This window comes from Borostomias antarcticus (assembly GCF_949987555.1).
Source record: "Borostomias antarcticus genome assembly, chromosome: 6".
Classification (NCBI taxonomy): Eukaryota; Metazoa; Chordata; class Actinopteri; order Stomiiformes; family Stomiidae; genus Borostomias; species Borostomias antarcticus.
In genome coordinates, this window is record NC_140239.1 from 16,584,453 (window position 1) to 16,596,672 (window position 12,220).

The window sequence follows — 12,220 nt, forward strand, 5'->3', positions numbered from 1 at the left end:
TTTTGGCTCTCTGGAATATGTGTTCATCATTCAATGATTTGTGTAACTTAACTCCTGATAAAACGTCATGTGAGAAGGGAGCTACAGCCCTATGGCCTGACGAAGTATCAAATAAAGGATGTCATCATGTAGGCCTAGGTACATCCTTCATTACAAACACCTCTATTACTGTATATGGACCACCAGGCCGAGCAGCAGTATACACACACACACACATAAACCCACCGACCCCCTATGGTTTGCCATTATGGCAGAGTCCTGTACCATCATGTCCGGCCTGGCCGTGCGTGGCGGTGGCCATCTGTGGGAGGGGCTTTGGCAGCTAAAGAGTATTAGGTAGGGCCATTAACCCCCTGCGGATTATGCTAATCCTGTCCGCTCACTCCCCTGCGTGTGTGGGTCTATGTAGGCTGCGCTATGAAGATCTATTCAGTGTGGTCCCGTCTGCGTTCTGGAACGGAGGGTGTTGATGATGGCGAGGATGATGGAGCCTGGCGCGCGGAGGGTTCTATTGGTGCTGCTGTTGCTGGGATGTAATGGTAGGTAACCGTCCTCTTCCCTTACTGTTAGATTTTTTCCCCTTGATTCTTGTCTTGCCATACTCAGATTTGGCGAGACCAAGGTGCGAACTCCGGCCCCTGGTGGGAAGCTGCACCGAAAAACTAGCCTTCAGTATGCTTATACCAGGGGAGTAGTGGTAAATACAAAGTTGGGTAAAACTGCGAGAGCAGAGTTTACCCACCTTGTTTCCCCTCATTGATACAATTGATCAGAAAATAGGTGAGTAAACTCTCAGGCTAATTTTAAACTGAAAACTGAGTTTACCTGGGTTTACCGTCCACTACACCTCTGGCCACCGCAGACTACACCCGATTAATTGATTATTTGATCGATCGGTAGAGAGGGATTGATACTCTGTCAGAGTAAATTGATAGTAGGATCTGCAGTGCAGATGCCTCACACAAAAGGCTTGGCAGTATCTACTGAGTTGGGCTGGAACCATATCTTGATGTTGATCATGTTTTTTATCTAGCTGTGTGATTCTTTAATTTAAATTTATCATTAAATGGCCATTTGGTATTTTGAGTGTGAAATGATGCAGTGAATATGAACGTCTGAGGCCTCTGTCTAGTATGTTAAATAGGTAGGCTACCCCCTGCTGCCTGTAGCCTCCCCTCTCCTCTCTCTGCTGGTATGGACAATTTTTTAGTTGGAATGTAGTTCTGAGCTAAATCTGGTGTACCCATTTTAATGTTCTTGAACATTTTATGTACATGCACATTGTCCTGTCCAAATAAACTTTTTGAATGAATGAAAGTTAAACATCCTATTTTATGCTCCTTTTAATATAGGTCTCTGGGGTCCCCAAGACATTTCTGAATGTTTTTGCTGAAAATACTACTCAGATTAAGCATTGTAGCATGCCTCTATACCCCTCTGTTTCAGTCCTGTTCTGGACGAGCTGTTTCTAGACCAGCTCAGTCATTTTGGTCTGCGATCATTGATAACGCCACTTGGAAACCGAGTCAGCAGTTCCAGACCCTTCACATTTTTACGAATTTGGTCTGGCGAAGCCAGGCTACTGTCTCTGTGTCTGTAGCTTTGAGCTGAAAATGAGCTGCTGCTCCTCACCCCTACTCCCCCACGCCTTCAGAAGTTCAAACAATGCAAACGCAGCAGAACTTTTTTCAGATGGGGGGCTTCTGATGTCTAACCTGATGCGCCAGATGGTTTGCTTCGCATAACCATCTGGGAACTCTCCATCCGAAACTGTTTGGAAGAGGGCAGGCACATACTTGGCAGGTGATTGGATGAACCATCTGTCTATCATGTGCTAACTTCAACTGCTCCTCGCTGTCATAAACCCGCCCAGAGTAAATGGTAAATGGACTGCACTTACTGTATATAGCGCTTTTCCACCTTAGCGGCACTCAAAGCGCTTTACAATGGCCTCTCATTCACCCATTCACACACACATTCACACACCAAGGGCAGTAGCTGCCATGCAAGCTGCCATGCATGCAAGCATGCTAACCTGCTCATTGGGAGCAATTTAGGGTTAGGTGTCTTGCTCAAGGACACTTCGGCATGTGGACAGTCGAAGCTGGGATTCTAACTACTGACCCTTCGATCATTGAACGACCCACTCTACCAACTGAGCTATAGCCGCCCCAGAGTGGCTGTTTGTTTTTTAAATTCCTCAGAGCCAATGCTGATTGGTGAGATCGTTTTCTGATCTGGCACAAACAGATCTCTATGAAGTGAGAATCCACACTGATTTGCGAAAGAAACAGAATGTAAGCTTACGAAATCAGGATGGTCTCAGGAGCCTATCTGATGTCAGAAGCCCAGGAAAATCTGAATAGCTTGTCCGAATTTGTCTGCCCACAGAAAACTGACTGGTTCTTATTTCACAGTTTGTGTTAGTAGACCCGTCAGAGATGCAAATGTACAGTATGTGCACAAGCACTGAAAAAGTTAGTTTTTCATGATAGGTCTTCTTTAAAATGTATTCAGCTCTAATAATGTGTTTTTGTCTGTCTGTCTGTCTGTCTGTCTGTCTGCCTGTTTGTTTGTTTTAGCAGTTTTCAGTCACTTCCAAACTCAGGAGGTAGGTGTCTATCAGACCAAGTTATTCAGTATCATATACCAATGTTTGAGATGTTCAGCTAAGGTGTGCTGAACCGTGTGTGTGTTCCAGGTGTCAGCGCCGTGGGCGGGCAGGGCCTGTAAGTGTGACTGTGAGGGGGTGGAGTCTCCTCCAGAGTTCACCTCCTATGTCCGCGCCTCCCTTGTCTGGGGACAGGACTGCATGCCAGGTAAGAATCTGCACTCTATACCTCCTTCCCTCTGTACTGTGCAGTATGTATGTATGTATGTATGTATGTATGTATGTATGTATGTATGTATGTATGTATGTATGTATGTATGTATGTATGTATGTATGTATGTATGTATATGTATGTATGTATGTATGTGTGTGTGTGTGTGTGTGTGTGTGTGTATGTATGTATAGTTTTTCATCTGATTGCCATAAGACCTTATGACATCCTCCACACTAGGTATTTGAACAAAATGTTGATCACCACTTACTGAGAATTTTGAGTGGCTTAGTCAACTTTGTCACACCTGTGGTGTTCTGGGTCTAAAATAGGAAATTAATGGGTAAGTTGCTACCTTATTAACCTTATTATAGTGTTTGCGGGCAAATTTGGCCGGTCTGTTTTAACTGCTCTTATATTAACACAAAAACCATAAATCATCAGTTTGATACCTTTTTGTGTCCCTAGACATGAAACAACATTTGGTGATTTATGGTATTTCTGGGACCAAAAACACTATAATAAGGTGGGTAACAACCAACACAATGTGCTCTGTAGGATACAGGTTTGTCTGTCTACCACTCTTACGGATTTGAACCCTTTGTGACTGAGAGTTTTGATCAGAGGGACATAACAGTTGGACTTCATTGACTGATTGATTGATATATTGACTGTTGGCCTCTTCTCCACATGGCCAGTCAGGGCCCAGTCATCTGGAGGCGCCGGAGCTGGAGCTTCTGGTTGGAGGCTGAGGGAACTGGTAGGGACTCGGGAGAGGGAGGCATGGGCAGGGGGTGACAGACAGGATGTAGACTCTGTTAGCCCTGCTGTGTAGTGATGTTGGAATGTGCCTGTTAGCACGGCTGACAGGAAGGATGCAGATATATACCTGTATGTAGGCAAAGTGAAATGTGACAGGAGTAGGTAGGCAGTATAGTGACAGTATGAGCTGGGCTGGTCTGGTTAATGGACTGCACTTCTATAGCACTTATCCCAAGCGCTTTACAATGGCCTCTCATTCACCTGTTCGCACACACATACAGACAGTGGCGGAAGCTGCCATGCAAGGTGCTAGCCTGCTCATTGGGAGCAATTTGGGGTTCAGTATCTTGCCCAAGGCACTTCGAAATGTGGACATGAGGAGCCGGGATTCGAACCGCCGACCCTACGATCATTGGACGTCCCGCTCTACCTCCTGAGCCACAGCTGCCCCACACCTTTTGAAGTGACACCTAATGAAGGTGTGACAGGGAGGGTGAGAGTGAGACATGACTGGGACACGTCTCTGCCTGTGACCTGCTGCTGCTGTCGGAAAATCATTCATGGCACCAGATGGAGAGCCTCCCTGCTCCACCTCACACAGGCTGGGAGGGTGTGTGTGTGTGTGTGTGTCCAGTCGACAGATCCAGTGCCGGAGGCTAGGCATGCTCCATTACCACCAACTGAAATGTCCTCTGAACATTTAGCAGGATATAAAAGACATTAGAGGAATGAAGAAAAAAGAGAGAGAATGAAGATGAATGGATGACCAGAAGAAGATAGTGATGAAAGAGAGGAGAGAGAGTATGGCAGAGCTCTTAGTCTACTATAATCCCATTACCAGAACATGAGGTCAGATTACCCCAGCCAGAATAGGCCCTGTCCTCTCAGACAGAACCACCGCCTGATTGGCTGCTACAGCCGGAAAATAAACATGAAGACAGGGGGGTCAGGTGACCAGGAAGTCCCTAATGCTAACACTGATAGGTGTAGAACAATGTAGCAGTTACCAATGTATGGTAAGGTAACCTCACTATTGTAACGAGTAACATTGCTCCCCTCAGGAGTCAACTCACAGACTTCATCTTACAAGGCTAATATAACGATTTAGCATGGCTGACCCGGGTTCAAGTCCCTTTCTCAGTCACCAGGGCAGGGTATGGGGCAGCAGGTTTGACAGTGCTTCATTACACAGAGACTGATCATCCTGGAGGTCTTATCTAGGGAGTTAATAGGTCCCGAACCCCATCACCTCTCCCTCAATCTTGTAAACAACCACAACAACAACAACATGTACTGTATGTCATGTATGTATGTCATGTATGTCACAGGTATGCTATAGTGATGGTGTAAAGCTGCTGGTGACCATCTGCCAACCTGCTGCCACCCGATCTCTCTTACACTCTCCCAGTCTGTCTATTTCTCATTCCCTCTTTTTGTCTCTCTACTCTCTCTCTAGTCTCCCTCTTCCTTCTCCCCATCTCTCTCTCTCTCTCTCCCTCCCCCTCTCTCACCCCCCTCCTTTCCCAGTATTAAAGAAGTATTACGGTTTCCGAGGCAGATTAATGTTGTTCAATTATCTGCCAACTCAGGTTCCTCATTGCTTGCATCACACCACAGAACAGGTTACCGAAACACTATCGCATATCTTGAATGGCTGTTATGCTTACAAAGGAATGTACATAGCACGTCATGATAGAATAGTGAACCTAATAGTTAAGGACATTCACACCACTCCCCAGCATCAGTGAAAATGTACACACATGCCTGCGTCAATGCATCTATGTTCCATCTCTGGAATGACCAAAATGGCTTTTCACAGGTGCTAACACACCAGATGTTGTTGTGGTTAATGAAGAGTCCAGAGAAGTGTCTGTATTAGAGATAGCATGCACCTTTGATACAAGCCTTGAGGAAGCCTTTATGACTAAGGTCTTGAAATTCCAACCCTCTTACCATACCATACCATTTTATTTATAGAGCATATTTAAAAATAACAAAGTTGACCAAAGTGCTGTACAAGTCAAACAACAATAACACACAAAGAGCACATAGTAAAACATACGCAGTATGTCACATGAAAAAGGACAAGTCTCTTAGGCCATGTCAGGAAAACGCAAAAGAGTATAAGTGTGTTTTGAGTCGTGATTTAAACACCTGCAGAGTGGGGGCCTGTCTAACATGCAGGGGTAGCTCGTTCCAGAGCTTAGGGGCTGCCACTGCGAAAGCCCGATCCCCCCTGAGCTTCAGCCTGGATTTGGGGACAACCAGGAGAAGCTGATCAGAGGACCTGAGGGACCTTGAAGGAGCATAGGGTTCCAGCAGTTCTGAGAGGTAGATGGGTGCCAAGCCATTTAGGCACTTAAAAGTAGCAAGATTTTAAAATCAATCCTAAAACGCACAGGAAGCCAGTGGAGCGAAGCCAGTACCGGGGTAATGTGCTCTTGCTTACGTGTACCAGTTAGCAGGCGAGCGACAGCGCTCTGGACTAACTGCAGGCGAGAGAGAGAGGCCTGACTGACACCAACATACAAAGCATTGCAGTAATCGAGATGAGAAGTCATAAAAGCATGTATTACATGCTCAAAAACACAGCGTGATAAAAAAGGTTTGACCTTGGACAGCCTCCTGAGCTGGAAAAAACTCTTTCCTACTACGGCATTAATTTGTTTGTCCATCTTTAGGTCACAGTCAATTTTCACCCCTAAATTAGTGGCAGTTGGCTTCACAAAATGTTTAAAAGGGCCTAGATCAGCAGGAGGAAACACATGGGCATTGCTGGGACCAAACACCATGACCTCGGTTTTACTGTCATTAAAACATAAAACGTTTAAAGCTAACCATGCTTTGACATCTTCCAGGCATGCCAACAACAGTTTTAAAGAGTCAGGGTTGTTTTTGTTCAAGAGCAGTAAATACCATCTCAGAGCTAGGCTACAGGGGTACACTACTTGTTTTCATATTTGGCAGCCTTGGACATGTTCATAGGTTGGTTGTCAGAGGACTACGTCTACTTGGGATGTCCAAGAAGGAAGCTAAAAGGCTCGCCAAATATTGCTCTGTCTCTGCAATTATTGGCAGCCACCATATATGGCGGAGACGTTGCTACTTGTACCCATGAGTGATGTGTTTTGTATGCGAAAGACATTGTCCATGTTAATTGTGAGTGTAGACTAATCTGTGCCTTTAGTATTTGTGTCCCTGTATGCATTGTTTATTATGTGGACATAAATAAATGATTAAAATGTGTGTGTGTGTGTGTGTGTGTGTGTGCGCGCACGCGCTGCCCCATCCCACCGCTCTCTCCCCAGAGTGCCCGTACCACAAGCCGCTAGGCTTCGAGGCTGGGTCAGTGAGTTTGGACCAGGTTACCTGCTCCAACCAGGACCAGTACTCTGGCTGGTTCTCCTCCTGGACCCCTGGCAAAGCACGGCTCAACAGCCAGGGCTTCGGGTGAGGCACACTCAATTCAATTCAGAGGCTTTATTGGCATGAAAGTTTCAACAATTCTGCCAAAGCAACAAAGTCAAATTGAAGTAATATGCAAAACACAATAACAGTAATAAGTAATTAATGGATTAAGATAACAATATACTGTATATATAGAAGGTTAAGTAGTAATTGTTCACACATGCACAGAGACATGTGCACACACACACACACACATTTTCTCACGCACCTTGCCGTGCCCCTCAGGTGTGCGTGGTTGTCTAAGTTCCAGGACAGTAGCCAGTGGCTGCAGGTTGACCTGAGGGAGGTGCAGGTGGTGTCTGGGATCCTCACCCAAGGACGCTGTGATGCTGACGAGTGGGTCACCAAGTACAGTGTCCAGTACCGCACTGATGACAAGCTGAACTGGGTCTCCTACAAGGACCAGACTGGCAACAATCGGGTGAGAGAGAGAAGAAGGGAGAGGGACTGCATGTTGGCCATGTTGGTAAAGGCAGGGAGAGAGACTGGGTGGGAAAGAAAGCTTGGACTTGGGTGTCGATGTTGGGCCATGTTGGTAAAAGGGCTCTCCAGCTGTTCTAAGTGTTCTGCTGTATTTCGTTCTCTTTAGGTGTTCTGATGGGTTGGGTTGGGTTCTGATGTGTTCTGTTGTGTTCTCTCCGGGTGTTCTGAAGCCTGCGGTATACTTGCTTTTAACTATGCGTAGGCCCAATAAGCGCTTCTCCTGTGTGGCTACCACACGTTTCTTACATTTCTTTGGAGAGTCGGGTGTGGTTGGCTGTGCAGCTTAAATAGCTAGTATACCGCGGGCCTAAGAGTTCTGTTCTGTTGTTCCGTTCCCACCAGTTTTTCTGAGCGCTCTGTTCTGTTCCGTTCTCTCTCCAGGTGTTCTATGGAAACTCGGACCGCTCCTCGTCGGTGCAGAACCTCCTGCGCCCGCCCATCGTGGCTCGCTACATCCGCCTGCTGCCTCTGGGCTGGCACACACGCATCGCCATGCGCATCGAGCTGCTGCTCTGCATGAGCAAGTGCAGCTGAACCCTGACCTTTCTACCCCCCCCCCCACCCCTCTGTGCTGCCCCACACCCCCAGTCTCTCCATTTGACTCCCACATCCCGACATCAGATGCTTCCTAGTTTTGTATACTTGTGTCTGCGATTCATTTTAGTGTCAAATTGTTCCCGTTCTTTTTTCAAGCTCAGACGCTCCTTTTTAATTATTATCTAACTCAGACGTCTCCTTTTTAATTATTATCTAACTGATGCATTTAATGTCTTCCAGTTCCCATCTTTGCAGTAAGAGAGAGAGAGGGAGAAAGGTGGAGGCGAGAGAGAGAGAGAGATGTGAGAGAGAGAGAGATGTGGGGGAGAGATATGGAGTAGAATGCCATGCAAAGGAAACGGTGTTCAGAATTGGAAGGAGCGCCAGAGAGACAGTCTTGAGGTTGTTGTTGTTGTGTCACTGTGCTGTGTGTGACAGGTGGTTTGTGACAGTGAACTCAATTTCCCATGGTGCTTTGCAGGTCTATAATTCTGTAGCCTCAGACTGACCACAGAAACCCTTTTTCCTGAAATAAAGAAACTCTTGTATCTTGGCTGTCTCTGAGTGTCATGTCCCCCTGTACTGGTTTTGGGTATTATCCCGTCCGTGGGTCTTTGAAAGTAATGTTCAAATATCCTCTCAAATACAATGTTGTGGGAGGTGAAAACATTTTTTCATCCAAACATGAGCTCAGTTCAGATGAACTACAAACACTGCTGAGTAAAGACGCATCCATGTTACAGGGTAGACACATCACACTTTAATTCTTATTTACAGACGCAAAATAAATATGTGAATAGATAAATAGGTTAAATAAAGAACGCTGTAAATGAATGGCACACATACTGTATACGGATACAGCTTTAACAATTGACAGACACACACACACACACACACACACACGCAAACACACATGAATATGAGATGTACTGTACATGGCTTGTGGCAGTGAAAGACATGTTAAAAAGTATCAGATTTTCAGTAAGTGCTGTATGTATATAAAGAGTTTTTGCCGTATATATGAAGGTTTGTTTATTTATTTATTTGTTTTATAGTTCTCTCTTTATCTGTTTGTCCATACAGTGGGGTGAAGAAGTACACAAATGGACAAGTACCCAAGTGGACAAGTACACTACCCTCTGGAATATGTAGGGGTGGGATGTCTGCCCACCTCCCTTGTTCTCTGTAAAGCGCATTGTGTTGCCTCTGGGTATGAAATGCGCTATATAAATAAAGCTTTGATTGATTGATTGATTGACTACTAGAGCAGAGGGTGGAGAACAGGGACAGATCTAGTGCAGCCCTGGGGCAAAGTCACTGCATCCTGCTGATAGGCTGGCTGGCCCACTAGAGCTATGCCCTAGGGGCTGCTGGGAAGTGGAGTACTGAGCTGTCGAAGTGGACTACATCTGAAACAGCATGGTTTCAGTAACAGGCTGACTCAGGTCTACTGGACAAGAAAAGACAACATAAAGTTGCTTTAGTACAACAATTGATGTTGAAATGTTTGTGGTGTAATGATGAGGGTGATGATGATGGTGGTGATGATGATAATAATGGTGATGGTGATGATGATAGAGAAGTACCTTGAGGACACAACCCTGAACCACCAATCTAAGATATCACCAGGCACAGAGATGAAAACATGTCTATACTGTGGCTTCATTCAATCAAATAAATCATATTAAATCAACAAATTAAAATAAAATCAATAAATATGTACTACTATTTATTAGCCATATCATGAATTCTGAGTGACAGAAAAAGGTGTCATCAATTAAATATTCATAATGAAATCTTGAATTATTACACATAGAATATCTAGCTAGTCTTCTTTTCATGTAGAAACTAAAGCTCTTGCAGTTAGACATTTATTCATTCTATAATACTGTTAATCTCCAATGTACATATCATTCATAGTTTGTCCTTTTAATCTAAATCAAACAAAATTATCTCATAAATGTTGTCAATATAAATTCTATCAAATATTGGAGCTTCAAAAAGAGTGATAGGCAGCCATTAGTCCGTCAGTAGTGTCCTAGTAGCATCCAGCAGCCAGAGGATGGCAGCATAGAGGCCAGCGGAGCATCCCCACTGCCTCCCTCCTGGCTGATCTAGGATCAGCTGCGCCTCCCAGAGTCCTGTTTGTAAACCAACCTCCCAGAGTCCTGTATGTAAACCAAATGAGGAGAACGTGGCACCAAGACCAGGGCTTAAGAGGGGTGGACGCCTCCCTACAGTGTATAACTAATTAAACACAACATTCATGAATTCATTCATTCACACATTTGCTCACTCACTCACTCACTCACTCACTCACTCACTCACTCACTCACTCATTCACTCACTCACTCACTCACTCACTCACTCACTCACTCACTCACTCACTCACTCACTCCGCCATACCCCTCTCCCAGGCCTACAGGGCAGTCTCCTTCAGGTCGTTGAGGTTGGGTATCCTGGTTCTGGTGGCTCTGGTGAAGGCGGGTCCGTTCTGGCCCTGCTTGACCCCCAGCTGTTCTGCAGGGTACTGGATCACCTCGGCCCTCTGCAGCGCCGACACGTGCCAGCTAGACTCTATCTGTCCTGGGATTGGATAACTGGTCTTCCGGCTCTTTCCCTGGGCTGAGCTACTGCTCTGGTGACTCCGCCCCTCACTGGGCCGGGGAAGAGGGGGAGGAGCCTGGCCAGGGGGCGGCGTCTGGAAGCGCAGGTCTGGGGGAGGGGCAGGTGGTGGGTCTTGGCTGGAGGAAGAAGGGGATAGGTGGAGGAGACGACGGAGGGACTTCAGTGGTTGGTTCTGAGGGGAGAGGTCGTAGTTAGGGTAAGGAGGTTGTACTGGGGAAAGAACTCTGGAAAAAAACACACACGCACATCCACTCACACACACACGCACACACACACATCCACATACCTGAGAGTGTGAGTCGACCTGCTTCTCCGGTAGCCAATCACTGACTCTCTCCCGCTCCCTCTCTCTTTCTCTCTCTCGTTCTCTCTCTCTTTCTCTCTCCCTCTCGCGTTCTCTCTCTCTGTCTCTGTCCCTCTCTCGGCTCTGCTCTCGTTCGCGGTCTCTGTCTCGCGACCGCTCGCGGTTCTTGCGGCGACCGCCATGATGAGATGAGGGCTTCACCCCCCTCTGCATGGCCAGGTGGTCCGGTCCGTCGCCAGGAGCCTAGCATTCAGACAGAGGCGGTGGGGGGGGGCATGAGTGGTCAAACCGACACAGCAGGGCTGACAGACACAGAGGCTGCGTTCTGAACTGCATACAGTACTTCCATATAGTATGCCAAAAAGCAATTTTTAGGGGCGTCGCCAGCCCCGCCCAAAAAAGTGTCCCAGTACCTAGTATGCCAAATGCAGTATGACAGAAATACCAGGATCACCTTCTACATCCGTTCGCATTTTACAGTATGCAAGCCTGCATGCTTCTCTGGCTATTCTGACCCACAATCCTCTGCACAGTGGAAGATTTGTCAAGAGCCGCCGAGATGCCACAGACAGCGCATTGACAGTGATGCAATGATGATGTGGTTTAACAACATGAGTGTTTTTATATTTCTAGTATCATCATTATCAATTTATCAGTTGTCAAAACGAAATGCCACCACTGGTTATGTCAGCTTGTGTACCCAAATAAATGTTAATCTTGTTGGACATATATACGTAGATAGGCTACGTTATTTGACTGCCTGTCACCATCCAGACACAAATGACAGTCAGTTTGGTTTCCCTCTTATGTAAGAGAAGAGGAACAGATTTACAAATGGGTTATTTAGATAAACCAACCACATATTGGGAGATAAACCAACCACATATTGGGAATCTACATGGTTACTAAATAAAAACATAATGAAGTGACATAAGCAATTAACCTTCGAGAGAGACAAAATTACAATAGCTTTTAGCCTGCTTTAAAATCCCTGCTATCGATACCTGGTTGGTGAGAAAAGGATTCTGTAAATTGTCTTGAAGTAGGCTTGTATGTCCCATTTGTATGCATACTGCATGCAAAGTACTGTACATACTTTCTAAGGGCAGCTGTAGTAAGTAAAAAGTAGAAGTATGTAGAAGTGTGATTTGGAACTCAGCCAGAGACTCAACCTCAACAAAGACGGACAGCGACATGCAGGTATTCCGAGCAGGCT

The 12,220-nt window shown here is 45.9% G+C and overlaps 2 protein-coding genes across 2 annotated transcripts in view; one reads left to right on the forward strand and one right to left on the reverse strand.

Moving 5' to 3' along the window:
- Window positions 1-247: 247 nt before the first annotated feature.
- Window positions 248-8,069, forward strand: rs1a (retinoschisin 1a; the record flags this gene model as incomplete). The annotated part of the gene is made up of 6 exons (XM_084440014.1): window positions 248-303; window positions 607-622; window positions 2,702-2,819; window positions 6,893-7,034; window positions 7,278-7,473; window positions 7,917-8,069. The coding sequence occupies 6 exons, from the start codon at window positions 248-250 to the stop codon at window positions 8,067-8,069; spliced, it is 681 nt and encodes a 226-aa protein (XP_084296140.1).
- Window positions 8,070-10,491: 2,422 nt separating this feature from the next.
- The window catches only part of cdkl5 (cyclin dependent kinase like 5), a gene marked incomplete at its 3' end in the record, with an annotated part of 58,396 nt that continues 56,667 nt past the window's right edge, over window positions 10,492-12,220 (reverse strand). Inside the window, exons 19-20 of the mRNA XM_084440015.1 lie at window positions 10,987-11,247; window positions 10,492-10,872 (exon numbers count right to left, since the gene is read on the reverse strand). Of these exons, the coding sequence (XP_084296141.1) occupies window positions 10,492-10,872; window positions 10,987-11,247 (642 nt within the window). The remainder of the gene's footprint in view (window positions 10,873-10,986; window positions 11,248-12,220) is intronic.